The sequence below is a fragment of the Coturnix japonica genome, chromosome 1, assembly GCF_001577835.2.
Source record: "Coturnix japonica isolate 7356 chromosome 1, Coturnix japonica 2.1, whole genome shotgun sequence".
Lineage (NCBI taxonomy): Eukaryota > Metazoa > Chordata > Aves > Galliformes > Phasianidae > Coturnix > Coturnix japonica.
Genome location: NC_029516.1, coordinates 162,797,530 through 162,818,954, shown reverse-complemented (window position 1 = coordinate 162,818,954; position 21,425 = coordinate 162,797,530). Strand labels below are relative to the sequence as shown.

Genomic DNA, 21,425 nt, shown 5'->3' with positions numbered 1-21,425 from the left:
TCACTGCAAACCATCTCTCTCGTGTTCAAGGTCACCCAGTATTCTGCTGTGATATTCTGATTTTCCAGTTCATGGGCAATGCACCTTATCTCTGTGTGTGCTGAAAAATTCATTAACACACTACAGTGGCAGGTTGTGGTCTTGTCCTTCTGGCCAAAAATAAAGCTAATCATAATACCAATCCTTTAGAAACCCCCATTAGAGAACTCTCCCTTGTTGGATACTCCCTCTTGTATTACAGCAAACTGTATCCTCTTCAACTGCCTTGTGGCTCTTTTATTAATTGCCATCTCCTGTTAATTGCCACCTCCTCCAGATAAGTGATTGTCTTCTGTACGGTGCCAGGTAAGATCCTCTTTTGAAGTCCGATTAGTTTTGTTCTGCAGAACTTTCTTTTTCTCAGACTATTCTTCAGGCCTCACAGGAGCTCCTTTAATAAACAGATGTGGATTTTTTCTATTTTCCTGTACTTTTAACTACATTCTCCAGTGCCAAGCACCCTGTAAGCTATCTAGGTCAGACTAATGAGTGTGCAGTAGCCCTGGCCACTCTCTTCCCATTGACGCTATATATTTCTCTGCATTTTCTATAACCTTAAGAGCCCATGTTTACTGTATCTCACTCTAGGGATGCAACCCAGGTGTGTGAAGTTAATAGTGTGGCTGCTCCCTGTGATCTTTGTATTGTATAGAAAAAGAGATTGGCTGCTGCCAGCAATTCTCATGCAGGCAGTCTGCAGTAAACAGCTCTGGTGTTCAAGTGCACCTGGCCACAGTACTGTCCCAGTTTAAGAGCATTCTGGTCCCTCTGTGATGCCTTATGGGGGCACAGCTGTGGGGAGTGGATGGTGTCATGGAGCTGAAAGGTGAGCAAGAGATTGGGCAGAACTATCCCCAGGAGATGCGAACTTCCAGCTTGGAGTTCAGCGCCCTTGAGAAGAGGACCTTGGTGGAACTGTCATGCTGACTGGCAGGGTTCTTGGAAGCAGCTCCCTGGTAATAGGGGAATCTGCCCCGAGCCAAACTGAGAAAGCTGACACTCTGCTTGCCCTGCAGTGTCCAGGTAGGCAAAAAAGTCCTCCAGAGTTAACAGAAGGCAGAGACAGCTGGTTATTTCAGGTTATTCATGTTGGCATGACTTATTCTAAAAGGGAATGTGCTGCAGGGCCCCAGTACATGGTTAGAAGGAAAGAGGACAGCTATTCATTTTCTTTCTTTCCACTTGGGTTTCTACCTGTTTTTATAGACTTATGTACATTGTATAGTCACTTGAAAATACTCATTAAGAGAAACAGCCTAATTTCATTTAATATTCCAAGTTTCCCATTTTTCTATAAGGTGTATCTCCTAAGTGCTCTGATATGCACAGTCACATTTGTAGATGAGAAAAAGCAAGGGGAATAATAATGATGATGAAGAACTCTAATGGAGCTACGCAAATTTAATTCCAAAGCTGAGGAGACGGTGTAAAAAAGGTACCAGAAGGGACCTTAGCTGTCCTCGCAGCAATCCCAGCCTATTGATTTTTTGTGAAAGATCCATTTGTTTTTGAGCTCTCTCCCAGAGGATGCTGTTAAATTCTGCAGTAAGCACGCAGCAGGAGCATGTGTTGTGTTTCACAGATAATGCAAAGCAAAACAATTTGTTCACCCTCTTGCCTTTACTGGAAGGCACTGCGTTTTTTAGGACAACATAAAAGGACTTCTATATAAAGTTTCTAAGATGATAAGAGCAATCATAAAAATAGCAAGAATACATAATCTCCGAGGAAAACAAGAAACAATTTCTATAAGTTTTTCCAGGTTTTTGATGGGATCAAAAGCAGGTGATTAATTCAAGTAACAAGGGGTACTGTTTGCTTGGAATTGCCTTTAATTTTGGTCTAATAGTAAGGAAAACTTTTCAGACTGGGCTTTCAAACTCAAATCTATTGCACAAAATGATACTGCTGTTCAAGCTAAATATCGTTACCTTAAGTAGAGTCATGCTTCTCATTTCTTTTATGCACCAATCTTCTGAACATCAATTATAGATAATAGTGTGAATGAAGACTAGACAAAAAGAAAACATCTTTATCTTGCCCCCTTTTTGTAAGCAGCCTAACCAAAGAAACAGTCTGGAATTTGTTTAGCAGTTTGGAAAATCCATCTAAAACATGGAACTGAAATGGCAGTCTCAGTACCAGCAAGGTGTGTTGGGGGTTGGACTCGATGATCTCTAGAGGTCCCTTCCAACCCCTACAATTCTGTGATTCTGTGTGTACTGTGTCAGCATTACTGCATAACACATTATTTAAGTTCAGACTGAATACAAGTGTTAACTAAGTAGACTAAGGCTGGCTGTAGAGTTACAATAGGCTAATATTCTTAAAGCAATGGAAATTTAGAACAACAGTTTACTTCAGTTTAACACTAATGACCTAGAAAATGTCACAGAAATTGAAGCTGGAAAAAAAACATTAGAAGTTGGAAAAAAAATAAATTAGGTCTTTTAAAGACCACTGAATACAAAGAAATATTCCAGGACTACCAGAGGTCAGTAGCAGAGGTAGGAAAGGAAAATAAGCTTTCATTTAGAAGAATATAAATGGAAAAAAAAAAACCCCACATATCTAAACCAGAAATCATATTTGATGTCACAGACTCAGAAAGGAACAAGTGCCAAGAGCCTGGGCAGAGAAAAGAAGAACAATCTGCAAGTAATTTGGTAGCATGGCACACAAGGTGATACTTAGGGATACTGCAAGAATGTGGGGAGAAGGCTTTCCCTGCAGCAAGGGGATATCAAAACTCCCCAGAAAAGTTCATGGGTAGACGGTCCATGGCAAGAGGTGGTTTCTCTCCTCACTGATGGGGTGCAGGTGAACATCTGTATACCCTCTTGCCATGGGCAGGGCTGTGCTCAGAAGACCATGAGGCCTGTGGGCACCGCTGGCTTTGCTAGAAAACAATGACATGTTCTCAACACAAGGTTGCTGCTAAGACAGCAAAGCAAGGTATTTACTTCCACATATTTATTATGGAGATAAACTATCTATAAAGTGAGTGGAGTGTCCTCTTTTCTTCTTCCTTCTGTTATCTGCTCTGACCACTCTTTTTTTCTTTTTCTTCTTCTTTTTTTTTTTTTTTTTTTTTTAAATCAGAATTAAATAATGCTGTTTTTTTGTTGTTGTAGTTGTTGTTTGTTTGTTTGTTTGTTTCCCTGTATAAACTCATAGGTGCCACTGACTGCATCTCAATAGAGAAAAAAACAATCTTCTCATAAGAACTTTTGGGCTGCATTTACATTAGAATATAAAATGAGGTAGTGATCTATGGTGAATGGTCTGCATGCAGTATCTGTGCTAGCTTCCAAACTAAATGTGAGAATACAAAAAAGCCTGTACTTATGCTTTGGCTCTTGGCGAGCATCTTTGGCAACTTTGCTGACAATCTGGGTTACAAGGACTTCTGTACTAAAGGGTCTGATCCTGCAAGAGTTTGTACTTAAGTCTCATTCTATGACTGATGGGTGGTGGACTTCAGTGGCATCTGGTATCAAGAACATGTAATGAGAAAATATGCTGTCTGACTTCCACAGCTGAAGAAAAACTCCACAGAGTGGTCATTTCTAATTAGGCATTGACTTGTCATCAAACTGACAATACAGGAAAACAGAACTGCATTCTTCATGGTATTACAAAATATAGGAAATGTGATATATGTACATATTTTAATGCTGTATATATCAGTTCAACATGGATAGAAACACATGGTCTGGAAATCAGGGAACTGTAAGCAAAATAGTATGATAACTCAAGCAATTGATCTGAGGAGATGTTTAGCTCAGTAGCACAGCGCTCACTGTGAGACAGTTCATTTTATGTAACTTTTTTGATTTTTTTTTTTTTAATAAGATCTATCTCATCAAGTTTAAAGTGAACAGGATATATGCATATATAAGGAAAAATCAGAAACAGCCTGTGACACATCTGTCATCTACACTGTTATGAAGATACACGTGGACTTCTATAAAGTGCTCGGAGTAAAACAGAAGGCTGCAAATTTAACAGAGAAGTATGTATTAAAAAAAATCTAAATCAGATTTATGCAACGCTATGACTGTCTTTGCAAAAAAAATTGCATAGCATGAAGGTCGTTTGTACTAGAAGCAATGTGCTGAGCTCAGAACAGTGCAGGCTTGCATGCACAGGGGCTTCTTCAGCACAAGGGAAGGAATTTTTCTGATGACCTGAAATTGCAGAGTCAGAGTGAGACTAAAAAATTTTAAAAAGAAGTGTAGAGATTGCAAGAGCTCCAGTTACAGTGCATCCCAAGGAGGAAGAATGGTAAGAATAGCCACTGGCCTTGTCCCAGCCACCAGGCTCGTGCAAGAAGCAAAAAGCTCTATGGCTCAGAATGTTCTGATGCCAAGATTTGCTGTTTCATCTTCTTGGTTTGGAATCTGGATATGCAGTTCTCCATTTTGTAGTCAGACGGTTTCTTAAATTAGAGAGTATCTCAGGTAAGTCTGGCACGTAAACAAACATCCAAATAGAACAGTGCTGCTGACAAAGCCCTTTGTTTAACGATCTGGCAACGCAGCCCACCTTGCTGGTACAGAATCCCTGACTGCAAACAGGAACAACGCAGGATGCCTCTGTAGTATCTTGCCAATGTTAAACTCATGGCACTCCACAAAGGACCTGTGTGCCTGTCTTCCAGGTGGGGAAATAGGAGCTGTGAGGTGTCTGGGCCTGCAGGGCCTGGCCCAGAGCCGCCACCATAAGGCTCATGAGAGCAGCAGCCAGCAGCAAAAAAATATAACCCAGCAAAAAACATATCTGTCTTCATGAGGGCATGGAAATCTCAAAAATACCATCACAGTCCAGCAAGGGGAAAGTTCACCCTGGAGAAGTGCATCCTAAAGTCTTTCTAAATTAAAAGCTGAGCCAGGAGATAAACCCAGGAAACTGTGGAGCTCAAAGACAGGTGGTGCTAACAGTTCCTAGTGTCACAGCAACCAATATGGCCACAGTCAGATGGTTTCAGGTGACACTGTGTACACAGACAGCCCTGGAAACTTTTCTTTTGCCCAAGGAGACTGTGGATGCCCCATCCCTGCAGGCATTCAAGGCCAGGCTGGATGAGGCTGTGAGCAGCCTGTTCTGGTGGTTGGGGACCCTGCACATAGCAGAGGGGTTGAAACTGGATGATCATTGTGCTCCTTTTCAACCCAGGCCGTTCTATGATTCTATGACTCCGTGATGAAACACTTGAGCCACCAGGTTCAGTTCCCTTCAATATTGTATGGATGCTGTAAAAAGCTGAGAAATGGTGGAGGAGTTTTGAAAAGAACATTAGATAACCTCTGCTTGGATGGGATAGCCTGATTCATTTGTTTATTTATTTATTTTGAAAGATTAAAAGCTGAAGACGGTTGTTACTGCTTGACTAAGCAATAAACAAAGAAGTGTGAAAGCACTCTACAGAGATCTGAAACACACAGACACCCATGACAGACAGAACAGATTTCTTAATCATAAATTAGGAAGGAATGTAATTGTATGCAGTGGTATTGCCTTTGAAAAGAGGATATTAAAACTGATTATCAATAAATAAATAAATAATGTCTTTCTGACAGTGATATAAATCTATGGTTAAATGTCCCACGAGGAATGCTCCTACTCTTGTTATATTCAAAAATGGTAACAGATGAACAGCCAGTACACTTACAAAGCAGAAAATTCTTGTCCTTAGAGAAAAATGGGCCAAATGACTTCATATCTCTGAATTCTCAGATTGTATGTTTGGCTGCATCACATATTACAGAGTAATAACAAAAGAAGCCTACAACCTCTTCTAAATTTAGACATGGGAACCTTAAAATGAATTAGTATCATTTGATCCAGGACTGTAAATATTTTCCAGTGATTACAGCTGTTGCAACAAACAAGGCAAGGATTTAGTCTGCAAGCAATTAAATATGCATCACACACAATATTTTGTTTCCCCTGGTTTGCCAAAAATGACAAAAACACAGTGAACTGAGTGTTTCTAAGGCTAAAACAGACCTGAAATGCAAACTTGGGCAAGACCAGTACTACTTGCTAGACCAGTAGCAAAATTGTGCTGCCAGGCTTTGTAAAATCCTGTTGACACATTGCTGCATAAATAATATTGGTGTCATAGAAAACATAAAGTTGAGCCTAGGAGCCCACCTCTAGTAGACATGCAACATGAAGGCATGCAAGTCTTATTCTGAATTAAAAGAACTCTGCAATTAACACTTGCTGTGCAGTGTTTTCACAGGTTCTTCAGTGTAGGTTGGAGGTCCAGCACATTTCAATTCAACAGCTTTTGCTGGAGTTTTGTCAGAAGGAAAACCTGAAAGCAGACTGTCTTCCTACTCCTCTCCAACGCAATCAGCTCACACAGGAGTTAAATTGCACCTTCAGCTTTTGTGCAAAAGCGGAACAGAACCTGATCAACAGGAAACACAGCCTGGGAAGAACACACCATTTCCTCTTCCCTTGCAGCCAGACCAGAGTTACTTAAAAACTCTTCACAGCATTGATAAACAAGCCTAATGTCTAATTAATCTCTTACAGAAACAAAAAATGGCATCTCTGTTCTCTATAATTTTGTAATCTAGAATTAGATTTCTGTAAAAAAAAAATAACCTCTATCCAGTGTTACCAAAGCAAATAAAAGGTAAATTCTTCATATATTATTCCACATGCTAACACTCTAAAGTTGGTAGTAAAGGACAGGATATGGATTTACAGAGCCAGGATTGTATCCTCAAGTCAGAGTCCCCAACAGCTAATGTGATGGACAGTTTAATGGGTGTTATTGAAGAAGTCTTACTGTAAAATCACCTTATTCTCATATGCACTGTGGTACTGTTTGGGGTAAACATGACTGATAATGACTGGATTTAATCTTACTCTTTAGTGTAGGTGTAGAGTGGCCCAAGTGTCTACCATTCAGTTTGTTACTCACCTTGCTAGTAACCTCCTATTGGTCAACTTTACAATAGATTTCAACTACAAGGTCTTTCCTAGGAGCCTTGTGGTGTCTTCCAATAGGAATGATACTGAGATTGCAATGGGGCCTTCCCTATTACAGTACTGAAATAACATATCCAAGCTATCATTTTCTGCTTGATTATGCAGATGCAGAGAGCTGTGGCAGGCATTAGGATAGGATTCTACCCTATCCCATGGCACAGTAAACATCCCTCTTCATTTCAGGTACTGAAGTTTTAAATTCCTAACTTTCTGCTACCCATAAATGCCTATTGCTGATTAAGAATATTGCTTTATGGATAACCTCAAAAACCCTCACAACATATGGTGTAAGTAAAGTGACTGATTTAAGAATGGTAAACCAGGAAACGTAAATCCTTATGAAAACTAATTAATTTGCCCAGAACAGATTTAGGACAAAAATATCTTGAATACCCTCTGTCTATTTTTTTCTTAACTGTCACTCATTCACAAGCATTACAAATAGTTAGGAATCATGGAGTTATTTCTCTCATTGTCAGTGGTTACTTATAATCTTTCCAAAGTTCTGTGACACTGGAAGACTACTAGAATTGTATTCCTCCATGTTATAATAGGGATTGTTTGATATTTGAAGAACTGGGAGAAGATTAGAATTTTTTTTTCTTTTATTTTTACTTTTTTTCCACTGACAGTGACCTGAGAAGTGTCATGGACATGTGAGCTGAGGGGACAGTACCATCTTTGTACTGGTCTTTTTCTGCTTTCATCTTTATATCTCTAACTTACCTTGGAAAAGTAGGAATTTCCTCTTTGTGTCACTGACTTCCTAAGGCGTTCTTAAAACTGGCAAGTACTGCCAGCAGGAAATGCAGTACTTCAAAATCTAAGGCTGCTCTAAAGAAGTAATGTCTTTAGAGTCTTGCTAGAGTCAATGATTTGGGACAGGATGCTGGATTTGGAAATAACATGCTTGCATTTGTGTAATCCTTTGAAGTTGTAAAGTGCTACATTTTCTTGTCCTTGGCCCCTGCCATGAGTTCGGTGAATTCTCACACAGTGCATAACACACTATTTGATTAAAGATGTAGTATTTTCAGCAGGAACTGAACATAGACAGGACTGCTGTTATGTTAAGACAGATTGATGACAATGTTCTGTGAGGCAGTCACGCTTTAACTGAGCTGTCAGCAGTTCAGAGATGGAGGAGAACAAATGTCCAGCTCTCCACCGTGCTGTTCTAACAACAAAACTGCCAGGTACACATGCCTGCAGCTGGGAAAACACAGACAATAAGGGCTATTTTCCATTCTGATTAAAACAATTATTTTATCAGTTGAAGTCTGAACGATTCCTGTATCTGCCATTCTCCCTGTAAAAAGCAAGTGATACTTGGACATCTTCCTGGAAAAGATGGAAGATTTCTTACTCATCCTTGCTGATGTAGCTTGATGTTGTTTGTCACACAATCTATCTCTGCTTTTTGGATTTTTTATTTATCCTTTCAAAGTGTAGGAATCTTTGCTTGTTTGGATCTTCTGTTTCTCTAACTATTGCCTTTTGGCATGACTGCTGCCCTTCTCTTTACAAACTACCCTCTTTGACTGTATGTGCCTCTTAAATGCAAATGTTGAAGTGAGTCTTTTAATTAGGATCTTTGTTTGCCTCAGGAGCAGATACTCTGAAACTGCCCATCTGCATGTGCCTTCTCAACCCAGTTATTCCAGCATCTTATCACCGAGCTATTTGACTTCCAGTTTTCCTTCTTTCTTCACTATCTTTTGTTCTCCTCTGAGCACCACGAGAACGGGAATGTTCCTGCCTATCACAGTTTCTCTTGTTTACTGAACCGCCTTCCTTTCTCCATAAAACCCTGCTGAAGGACAAGTTTGACCTGTAAGATGTATTGATAATACACGGAATGCAATGCTCCTCTTCATATCTTGGTAGCCTGAGATGCGCCGTGTCTCCAGATGCATAGAGGCACGATTTCTCTTTTTACCATGTAATTTTATGTTGCTTTTTAAATCAATGTAGCACCTTGGCAAATCAAAATGATGCACATGGATAATCTCTTAGCCAGTTTATGTAAAGTTAAGAAAAGAACATTGAAGATTTTGGGCAAGTTTTATCTAACAAGAAAGGAATTAATTACTTATCTACTGAAGGATGAAGCTGTGGCCATTAATTTTATGAGGATGATATGCCTTGAGCAGAAGCACAGAAATAGGTTTTTGCAAGAACTTAAGAAAATATGTTTTCTCATATGAGTTTTGCACATGGATTGCATGGTATTTATATACATACATACATATATGTATATACATATACACACACACACACACACATACATATATGTATATATACACACACATATATACATATAATGCCTAGCATAGACAAGAAAAAAAACCCCTAAATCAGAGAAAGAGAATCAGGACAACTAATAAAGCTTCCACATGTGTGAGCTTCGGCTTCTTCACTGTGAGATCTAGTTCATGTTCAACAATTTAATTAACCACGACATTCCCCCTCCCCACCCTATTCCTTTCTGTTCTACCTACAGAAATTTTCTGTGATTCTTTCTGTGGATTATCTAAAAATGGGGAAGGTGCTCATGCACCATTATCATGACTGTTGTTACATGTGATATATTATGTGGCTTTTCAGATGGAAAATTTTGTCTTGGAGATGGACGGGAAGTGTCTGTTCTGAGAAAGAAATGACAAACTAAAACAAAATCACAGCAGTGTTCATGCAGCTTTTGGGATGGATTCAGCCTTGGGGCCGGTGATAAAGAATCAATCATCCTTTATGGTCTTAATGAATCTGGTGACTGAATCTTCTTACTATCCTGTTAACTCTTACAAGGAAGTTTGCTTATTCATTTATTTAAAAATCTACACCCTAATGTTGCATTATTCATGTAAAAGTATATTCTGAAACAGAGGGAGCCACTCAGTTAATACGGAATGAATGTGAGTAGGAGTATCATGATCAGCTTTATTCGGTACATTTAAATTTTCTGTTTGTGCTTTGAATTTTTGGTGTATTCTTGTGAGCTTAACAGTCAAGTACCAAATAGTTTAAATCTAGTATTTGAACCAGTCAGCATTTTTTGCATGTGAAAGTAATTAAATTTTATTAGTCTGCCTGTGCTGCTTTTACCCACGTTGTGATCAACGTTCTTTTTTTGACCACAAGTAGTGAACTACATCCTGAATGTTTGGCACAAAGTTGTTTTTTTCTAATATTCCACAGCGGATCAAAACCTAAAGCTCATCATTATTCCAATTGCTTTTTTGTAAGGCTTCTTCACGCAAGAAACATCATTTTAAACAGGTCAAAATTATTTAGGATCTAGCACATTGATGCACATTTTGACACAAACATATCATGGGAAAACTTCTGTTTTTACATCCATACATATATCATTTTAGGTTTACAATTCACAAATAGTCAAAGCTTGTCATTAATACAACGTAATATTTCCTAGTCACAAATGATACCAGAAAAGAAAAGAAAGGTAAAAGCAGATAAGTTTGTATACATCTGTAATAAGATGTATATGTAAACGTTTTTTACTTTGTATCTTTATACACGTTTTAATTCCAAGCTTTCTTGGAGCTCTTGTTTACAACAATGACTTTAGTCACGGTTCCAAAATATGGATTTAATTTAAGACTAACGAAAGGATTAGCAAAGTAATAACAATTTACTGTGATAAACATATAATAAATATGTGCCTCTTCCAATAAACTTAAAATTATTGTTTTAATTAGCAAATTGAATCCAGCATTTTCTAGATGTCTCATTAAAATGAAATTAGATGCAGGGCAGGGAATTTTAATTCAAAACATTCACTTTCATTGTTGGAGCACGTTCCTGAATTAGTTCCTATATTATTTTAGTAAATGTCCCTGATAACGTACTTGTAAAATGTAGGGTCCAGTCTTGTTAACCTTCCCTTTCAGAATGAGGTTGTTGGAAGAATTTCATTTCAGAAAGAAAAACAGGACTGTGCACAGTGACCTCAAGGATTATTTCCACATGCAATTTAATTTGAATTTCTACATCTCAAAACAATTGATGCTGTATTCTTAGTGATTACTGAATATCAACTTGTTAAGCTGCATAGAAGATCACTCGGCTGAGGTAACTGATCTAAAAGCAAAGGCAGGATAAAATTTTGCACCTGTAAAGATATGGAAAATTCACATCTCCTGCTTTGAAGTGCGCCAGAGGCTTCTCTCCCAACAATGCCTACCTCCTCCTCAGCAGCTGTGTTAATAACAAAAGATAACTTACTTTCTTCTGTATCACATAAGTGTTTGCTGTGTAACACTATGTCCATAGACTGAGAAATTATATAAAGTGTGAGGAAAAAAGAGATGGGTATGTCTCAGTGCTTTGTTTATTATAAATGGATGTTTTTAAGGTAACCCTCTGAAAAAGAGTAAAATATACTTGTTTGAGAAATTAGCACTTAAACTGATAACGGCAGGGAAGAATTTCAAACAAATCTGCAGTTAAGTGAGGCTCATGCCTAATAGCCATCCTGGGTTTGCTCCAGACCATTTTTGCTCTCAATCTGTGAAGCTTGAAGGAAAAGACAATTTTTAAAGATGTTCAAGGGAGACATTTCTCCATGTGGACACTCAAGTTATGCCAACAAACTGCATAGATAGATACAGCAGGGGGCCTTGGACGTAAAACATCCCTAGACATGAGACATCAGCTGCACGTACTTAACCTACTTCTGCACCATCACAGACCATCACAGAGTATGACTGTCTTCTTGCCATAGCAGGACACTTGACAACATAATAAACTTAGGATAAGCGACTGGACACAAGAAACTCACTAATAAGCTCCTGGAGTCACTCGACCCTGTAGGTTCAACCTCCAGGGAGTAAAATGGATTCAATGGGAAGGAGTGGATTAGGTATTAGGAAAAGGTTCTTCACCAGGGGGCGGAGGGCATGGAACAAGCTTCCCAGGGCAGCAGTCATGGCATCAAAATGCTTGAGTTCAAGAAGTGTTTGGATAACTCTATCAGACATAGGGTTTGAATTTTGAGTGGTACTGTGTGAAGGGAAGATTTAGACTCAATGATACTTGTGAGCCTCTCTAACTCAGAATATCCTGTGGCTCTAAGAACATCAGCTGCATGTTGGATTTCCCCCCTTCCCTCAAAAACCATCCATCTTGTTCATCCTCCAGAATTCTTATTCCCTCAGACCCAGAGCAGAGAGGGCAGAGGCAGAGATGGGGAGAGGAGATGGGGAGAGGTGGAGCAAGAGGAAAACACAAAGAGAACCAGCGTTAGCAAGCAAAAAACTGCTGGATGCTGCTTTTAGATGCTCAGAGGTTGGTGGGGGTTTTTTTGTTTCTTTTTTTCACAGATGAGCTCCCTTGCCCATTGCCTCTTATCTTATATTTGGGCATTTAATCGCTCCCATATATCCATATGGCTTTTGACTTTCTCCTGTTAGAGATCATGTTTGCATTTCTTCAGTCCAATTTTCCAGAGCTACTTTGAATTCTAATCCCAGCACCCTGAGTTGACTGAGCCTCTTCATCTCACAAGAGCTGCTTATGTTACATGCCTTGTTTTACAAGGGCAAATGCGATCTTTGTGGATATGAGTGTAATTTATGCCTCCTATAAAAAAATAATCCCTTTTTGTTTCTCTAAATGGTACTGAAATGTGAAGTTAATGCAGAAACACAAGTATGTGAAGATAATGAAGGACGTATTTGCTAAGCTTGGTGGAACATCATTTGTGCCTCATGCAGAGTGCTGAACTAAGTAAAAACTTGATCTGCATCAAATGAAGTGAACTTAACTGACTTCCTTCAAGACGCATAAATGAGAAGGCCAGGAAGCAATGCTGCAGTGTTGTCAGGCTGCATGCACAGTTGGAGATACATACCCAACCATTCTGGCACCAAGATCAGAAGATGCAACTGATCAATAACTCAAGTGAACACTCCAAATTGCTTGCTTTATATATATATATATATATATATATATATATATATATATATTTGGAAATTTTTCAGTTAGATTCAGGTATACAAAGAAAACAACTGCCATGCACATCTAAACTCTGCATATAGCAAGAAAAAAAAAAAGGGAGGTAAAGATTTGCACGTATCTTGTGCACGCTCTTCCAAGAAAGCTCCCAGAAATAGCCTTGTCAAGGAGAAGGTTACAAGGGAAAGAAAAAAAGCAGTGTAAAGATCTTTCATTTTGTCTGATACGAAATGCCATATGTTTTTGCATGCTTCGTTAATGCTCCCTTCTCCACCGCCTACAAATGCACAATGAGTTCAACCTTCGGGGGTCAGCAGTGCTCAGCATATCTATGTGAACCGAGCTTGGAGAGTCTGCGGGGACTGTCGGATAAGAGCGGAATGGGCTGAATATTAATTCTGCAGTTTTAGGTAGGATGGCTTAGAATCTGACAACCAGCAAGGTACAAATCATCCCCCACCTTGCTGTGATGTACAAACATTGCTGACTGCCCAGACAGTTCTCTTTTGAGAAAAAAAGATAAAAAATACTTCATTCGGAGGGTGCACTTGGATCATATTCTTGTGTATTCATTGGCTAGAGTATAAAATTCTCTATTTACTCATAGATTTGAAATTAGAGTAGCTTTTTTGGGCTTTCCAGTGCAGAGCATCCTGTGTTTTGAGCGATAACATTCATTGTTGTAAAGGCTAATGCTATCAGACTGGCTGTAAGTGGTCTGGAATCAAGGTTGCTAAATGCATCACTTTTTATTGCTGTACTGAAATACAAGCAGGGTAAAGAATCAGCTTCACTGTCTCTTTTTTTATGCCCAGTGGTCTTCCACACAGGGTTCTGCTTAAATTTTAGTCTGCGAAGATTACATTCAAATTAGAGTAAATTAAAGCTCAGGATTTAGAGAGCAATGCCCTACTCCACTATAAGCCTACCAATTTAGATGCAAGGGAGCACAGTCTTTATAGCTTTAGACTTGTCTTGACAATGCACTGTTTATGGGCTCTGTTTAGCATACATAAGCATACATGCATGCAAAGCTGAGAGGTTGAAGTGAAATGACTCAAACAGTGGACTTCTTCTGTTACAGCATTAACATTACTGCTACTTTAAGCCTCCTTATTCTTGTTAAAAACAGCGGACTGAATAAAGGAGAGTAAGAATTGGAAAGGATATGAAAATATAATGATGACAGTATAATAAATTACTGCTTACCATTTCCTGAGTGTTTGCAAAATCTGCCTCTTTTGAGCTACACTGTACCAAAAGCATTATAATGTTAATCAGGACAATGCAAGGAATACATATTTCTATCAAAAATGACTTAAATTAATACGCATTCCTGCTCTCTAAAGGCAAAAACTAAATAAACATGATTTTTTTCAACTGACTGAAACTGTACACGATACACTGGTAATGCATGTTTATACATGGTTAAAAATACAGCCTGAACCTTAGCAGCCTTTGCCTTGCATGTAGAATTTTATCACATGCAGAATAAACTGTTCTGCATCTAACTCCAAATCACAGCAGTAACCCCTGGAGTTATCTTTATTTGACCTCAAATGGACATAAAAAAGAATTTATAGAGCAGCTATTTCTTTCACTATTTCTGCAGCATCTGTCAAGGCACTGGCAGTGCAGACTCAGTGCAGAAAGTGTTAGTGCTTCTGAAACGTATTATTAGTGTAAACCTTGGCCTGGACTTGACTTTATTTTATAGTTAATGACAGAATGTCAAAACTACTTGGAGATGCATTAATGTAGCCACTGGAACGAAAATGCTTCTAGTCAATTAGTGTTTGATCTAATACAGTTAGCTATACCACTCAGTCTTCAAGCATTGACACTCAACACTACAATCTGTCTTTCATCTATTAGATGGAGAGGTGACTTACCACAAGGGAGTAACAAATCTTGAATCCTGGTTTAGCCACAAAGTAGTCATCGGATTTGAAGGTTATCTTTATCTGGTTTGTTCTTGATGTTATTCTTGGAGGTACTTCCTTGTGCCCACACCACCGTCCTCGTATAACTGTGCTGGTCTCTGATAAATCTTCCACTTCCACAAAGTCATACCTGGGAACCAATGCAAAAAAATATATATATATTTTTTAATTAATTCTGGTTCAGTTGGTGGCTGCAAACAGACAGGTGCAAAGCTGGAGATGAACTGACAACTGGACCTTTTCTCTGCTACAAAACACCAGGCTAAACGTTATACATAGTAGATACGCTTGCTTAGCTCATAATATACTAAGCTGCAAGCAACTGCTTGAGTGCTCAGATGGCTCCTTCTCGTATTCCTGGAGCATGACAGGCAGTATTTTCAGCTATGTTGTATTAGTGATGTGAGGCACTTAGATGTGCTTGGTGCACAATAAACACACGCATTGCACTTCATGTGGTGGATAAATAATTTAGAGATCTGATAAGATATCATTTGATGTAGGCTGCCCAAACAGAACAGCTGCAAGCACTTGTGCACTTGCTGGTGGTCCTGAACTCCCTGCAGCAGCATTCACTAGCTCCAGTCTGCTGTGCTGGGGCACGAGCCAGAAGATGCCAGGGGAACAAGGGACAGGACATGCTGATGAAGGGTGACTGTAAGGATCTTCTTTGTAGGTGCTAAGATGCTCCCTGTTATATCATTTGGAATGACATTTCAGGCTTTCAAGCAGAAAATGGGGACTACTCTGCTGTTTGTCTGAGTGCTATCACCAGAAAAAGCAGATCCTCTTGTCTGCACAAGGTCATGCCTTGGTCAGGTACGTCCCTGGTGGTCCTGAGTCTAAACTTGGCTTTGACAGGAGCAGGAAGCACCAAACACCAGGGATGGGAGGACATGGCAATGGCATTTGCTACCACAGCTTGCTTGTTTGTGGGCTTGGGTCATCTACTGTGTTCATTTATTGAACTGGAGAAAAAAATAAATAAAAAAGCAAGTCAGAGAATACAGTCCTGATTTAATTACATCTATGAAAATAACAGTTCCTGGATATCTGTGGAACTAAAAGTAAGGCAGCCAGCAAGGGAGAGGTGATGACAAGGTGGGCAGGATGAGTACAAGCAGGATGGAGAGAGTTGCCATCCTCACAGCAATGCTAAGCTTTAAAACCTTGGAGGTCTCCACTCCAGAAAGGCTTTTATTGCCCGGCCACATGCTCCTTCCAAAGAGGAGTTAAGACTGTTAAATGACTTTTAAATAACTCTTACTAGAAGAATGCTGATGAAGAGCTCCCCATGCCCTGGGCCTGAGGACCAGGCGCCTGCCACTGTCCCAACTCACAGGAGATTAATAGTACTGTCATAACAGTCCTGCTTTCCTTTTTCTGCTGAGAGCCCATGTGAAAAAATCCAAGTACACTGCAATTTGAGAATATCAGCCCTGCTGCTTTTGCATCCACAACCCCCAAATTACATAGAACAGAAAATAACAGATTTGCCATAACTGAATAACTACATCTGCCCAAACCCTGCTGAAACAAAGAAATGGTTTTTATGATATTAGAAAGTTACGTTCCAGACAGAAGTAAAGTGGTCTCTGGGTTCTCTCCACTGTTGTTGGCCAGGCCCCGCTCTCTGGCAGCCATGGACATGGTAGGCACAGCCCACCTGCTTGGCAAAGGGATCAATGTGCTGCCTGGGGGCTGTGGAGGACGTTTATGTGTGTGGAGTCACTGTCCCCAGAGGTGTTCACAAAACACACAGATGTGGCACTGAGGGACATGGTTTAGTGGGCAACACTGGTGGTAGGTGGATGGTTGGACTGGATGATCTTAGAGGTCTTTTCCAATCTTAATGATTCTATGGTTCCGTGAACTGCTAGATAAAATGAGGCAAATCCACGGAGTTCTGAGGTAGATAGCATTTCTCCTTTCAACAGCAGAGGCTTTGCTGCAAAAAACATGGAAGTAAGTTGGTGTAATCTCAATTGTTTCTATGCTTCTATCCAGAGCTCCAGAGGCTGGGGAACTTAATTGCTTTTCAGGATCATCTCTTATCAAGTGCCCACAGAAATCTAACAACGCTTCTAGAAAAATCTGCAAAGCCTTCACTATTTCCCCTCCTGCTGCAACAGCTCTGCAAAAAAGTACCTTTTCACTCCTCAGCCTGAATGAATTTCAATCAGTTCAGCCTAATAGTATGCAAATTGCAATGATTAGCATTAGTGAAAAATGAAAACACTAGGAACTTTCCGGGAAAAAGAAAAAAAAAGCATCAAAAGCAAACACAAAAGGAAGCAGAGGCCCTGAGTTACCCGTCCAACATGCACAGTATTAAGCACATGCTTAGTATTCTCAGTATTTGATTAAAAACATGCCTAGCTGTCTCTTTACAGCAGCACTGGAGAGACTGTCAGGTACCAAAGCAGAAGAAAGCACTTGGTTTTCAAGCATTAACAAAGAAATGTAACTATGCACACAGTAAGAACAGGCGTAAAGCCATCAGAAGCTGTCTCCCTGAGAAATTCCTCGCTCTGGAAGCAAATAAAAGTTTTCCAGTAACTCCAGGGAAAGCTCTATTTCTCAAAAGAATGTGCTATTTCTCCAGCTTCTATAGACATATGGATTATAGGAGATCTTTGCTCTTCTCTGCATCCTAAATTGGCTGCTCTGGGAAAAGCAGCTGGACTGTCTTCCAAGAAGGTCAAAATCCAGAACACTGATAATGGCTTGACTTCCTCTCATTGTGCCACCCCCTTTAATGGCTCTTGAAAGAAAATACTCCATCTTTTTCCACAGTAAATTAGCCCTCTGTTTCATAGGTGCAATGATTTAAGGTCAGCCACAGTTTATTCACTACGTAAATATTAACAGGCCGCTTCTGTATGCATCAGACTCTCAATCTGGGAAAGCATTTGTGGTGCTAGGAGGTATCTCATTACTTTGCTGCTGATCTCAGACCAGCAATACCCGAGCAGAGCAGAAGCTGCCAAGACAATAATCGTGCAAGGGGAGGAGAGGCAGTTTCAGTCTGCATTCCTTTATTGCTAAATGGAAAGCAAACCTGCAGAAAAGATTTTCTCTGCTGGTAACACACAAAATTAACAAAGCAAATACACACACATACACACAAATCCACCCCGTAAAACCCTACAGAGGTACGAATCCCTGTAAATGCAAATTAATTGCCAAAGAAGATAAGATAAGAAGGGGCTGGGTGTACAGAAATCCTAACAGAGTTCTCCACATAGATAAGGTGTAAATGACGGCATGATCAGGCAGAGAGCGGGAAGCTGAGACTTGAGCTTTTGATGTAGGCAGCATCACAGCAATCTGGCTTTTGGAGTGCATGGCAATCTTAAGCCTTCTGAAGGACCAGATAGTTGAATAAAGGAAATAGAAACTAAAGAATTAAAACAGGATCGTATTTACGGTGTTTTAGTGAACACTGGCAAGATTCAGCTCTGAGCTCTGCTGTCACAAAGCAGTTTATCCATCTGGGTTAATCAGTCAGATCAAGTGAGCTTATGGCCACTTTGGCTTAAAAGAGGAAATCAAAGGAACTGTGATATAATAGAGTATCCTCTATTAGATATACCAGTATGCAGAGTATACTGATGTTTGTGGACCTATATTTTATGGTTTTAAGTGAAAATATGCCAGTGAAAAAGAATGTATTAAATATTAACAATAATTTGAAGAAAATCACCGTATTTTTCAATGCATTTTTATCTGTCCCTCACACCACAATACAGACATACCTACAAATGCACCTACTGAAAAAGATGTTTCTGTCTATATGAAACATGACAGAGGTGACAAAGGACAAAATCCCATTAATGTAGCATCTGATCTGTATGGTAGCTGGATTTGAGCATGTAAGTCCCTTGTCTATAGAATGTTATAGAAGAACCAAAACCCTGCTCAGACTGCTTCAGCTCTGGGATAGCTCAGTTTATGATAAGCTCAAAGACAGGTTGGAAGAGGCTCCTGAAAGCCTGACCCTTAAAACAGGATCATCACAGATCAAGTCAGGGTTATGCAGAGTTTGGTTTGCCGTCTCAAGGCAAAGGTCATGCCATTAACCCAGAAGGTCATCAAGAGGAGCCCTTTGCCAACTTCCACACCAGAAGGCTTTACCACTCACCTGCAGATATCATTTTCAGGCTCCTCCAGTCCAAACTGATTATCAAAAGCCAGCTGGATCCTGGTGCTCTCTGGGGAGTGCAGCCGCCATGTCAGAAGGAGATTCCTGGGGTAACTGCTCGGGAAGCGAGGACTGTGGATGCAGCCATTCCCTGCCACACTGATGGTCTCTTCTTTTCGGTACAAGTCTGTGAGGTGATTGCTCTCTGTTAGTAGTCACAACTTGTAGAAATTAGTGTGTTGTTCCAGTTACAGGAAGGCAAAAAACACAACAGTTTATAAAACAGCACAAAGCATTTGCATTTAAAATCTAAGACTTCTTAAGACTTTTTAAAGTCAAGTCTAAGAGCATTCATTATTAAATAGGAAGTACAGTGTATAGTCCCTTAATTCTACCCCCATTAAACAATAAGAACAACAGTACTCAGTGGTACACATTCTTTATTTTATGGTACATCTACAGTCACTTTTACAACAATAGTGATTTTTATAACTCACGTCCCACCATTTTGATTTTAAAACAGAATTTATAACTTCAATAGACATTGCAAACATGAGAACAATCAAGTGAGGCAGAATCAGTTAAAAAGGCAAACATTGCTGTTTCCCAAATCTGGTGCTGTAGGGAGAGATGTTCTCTGAGCAAAGCAGCAAAAGCAACAAAAGGAGTCTAATTTGTTTATTGGACTTAAGTATTTCCTCCGAGAAGCATCAACGTGAACAGCAACTCCATGCTTACACCAACAAAACTGAAATCCGAATCTGACCCACCAACCATGTTCTTGAGTAACTTCTAGACAAATAGCCAAGCTATTTTCCAAAACTTTTGCCAAATTCCAAAACCTTTGCCTGAGCAAGTACTCAGTTGTTCCTAATGTTTACTCATACTGACGTAAAGCCTCAGCTGCTGCAAATCCCTTTCTCTGAGGACAGCAGGAACTGCGTCAAAAGTACCTCCTTCAGGTCACAGCATCTTCTCAACTGCAACATGTACTTGCACCATCCAGCTGTGATCAACAGGACTGGGTTCCCAGCACCCAGTTGGAAAACAAATGGACTTTTGTGCATTGTCAGTTTCAGTGTGGTGAAATTTCAAAGGTCAGATCATCTCAAGGCAACACACAATTTCCACTGAAGACATTTGTAACTGAACCTCCATGTGTGAAATTACATGTCTACACACCCCATACCATGAGTGAAGATCTTGAGCTGAGCTCCTTCACAGCACAGCCAGTGGGACTGGCAGGTCTTGACTCAGCCAACTGCACTGAACAAATTTCAGTTAACTAGTAGAAACATGTACACTATTTTGCAGATGAACGTCTAGAGCCTTGTGTCCTGATCTTAAACTGGACATCCATGTTTCTAAACTCTTTAAAAATAATAAATATATTTGTTTCTTAAGTACCCTTTGCAAAAAAAGAACCTAGAGAAACACTATAAGTTTCATGGTAAGTGAAATTACTTTTCAGGTTGCATTTTGCTGCTTCCCAGTTGTAAATATCTCCCTGCACAAAGCTGTAAGCAGACTGGATGTGTGTCAACAGTTCACTGTACCTTTCCAACAGGGTAATAATTCTAGCTTTCAAACAACCTTCAACTTAGAAAAGTCTCAGTTTCCTGTAAAAATCTCCAAAGATCTATTCGTGGCATCTATTTTTAAAATGCTTCCAATCAAGATTAAATGTTCTCAAATCCTGAGATACCCTTCCCAAGGAAATACAGCCTTGACTTCATAGCTCACAGAGCACAGAACTAGCAAGTTTTGTTTTGTTCTGTTTCGTTCTGTTTTGGCCAAGTAATTCTACACTTGAAAAGTGGAAATGCAGAGGAGATAAATACCACCCACAAATGAGTTTTGTTGCAGCTTTCGTCAGGAACATCTACACTCAACTCTGCCTTCTACTTTATTTATGTATTCTTCCCGGGGCAAACAACAACAACAAAACCCTCTCTGTTTTTAGCTTCCTAAATTTGGGATGAAACAAAATGTCCAGCCAACCCTACTTAGTTTCTTCTGAAATGCTGAGGACATCTGGACTCTGAAAACATGCAGAAAAACTCACCCAACAGTATTTAACAGGACTATGTCAAAAACACTCGCAGAGTTTAAAATAAAAAGAGTTCTGATTAAATCATATTCTGCACTTTTGAACGAAGCAATCATTCCCCAAATCAGAGCAAAGTTCACTACACTAAAACATGGCAGAATTCCTTCTAAACCTGAGAGCGCTTTGCTTTTCTTTCTTGAGGGGTATACTCTTGCAATTTCCACTACCAACACACATCTCACTGTGCAGTTCCATGTGGTTC

The 21,425-nt window shown here is 39.7% G+C and overlaps 1 protein-coding gene across 4 annotated transcripts in view; it reads right to left on the bottom strand.

Annotated features, from left to right (window-relative positions):
• The window catches only part of PDGFD (platelet derived growth factor D), a 140,072-nt gene that overhangs the window by 37,034 nt on the left and 81,613 nt on the right, over positions 1-21,425 (bottom strand). The window contains exons 2-4 of one of the 4 annotated variants that reach the window (XM_032442180.1): positions 19,114-19,300; positions 14,919-15,099; positions 14,236-14,277 (exon numbers count right to left, since the gene is read on the bottom strand). In XM_032442180.1, the coding sequence (XP_032298071.1) occupies positions 14,236-14,277; positions 14,919-15,099; positions 19,114-19,300 (410 nt within the window). Of the gene's footprint in view, positions 1-14,235; positions 14,278-14,918; positions 15,100-19,113; positions 19,319-21,425 lie in introns of all 4 variants that reach the window. The other 3 variants (XM_015852243.2, XM_032442182.1, XM_032442181.1) reach the window with 3 other exon arrangements.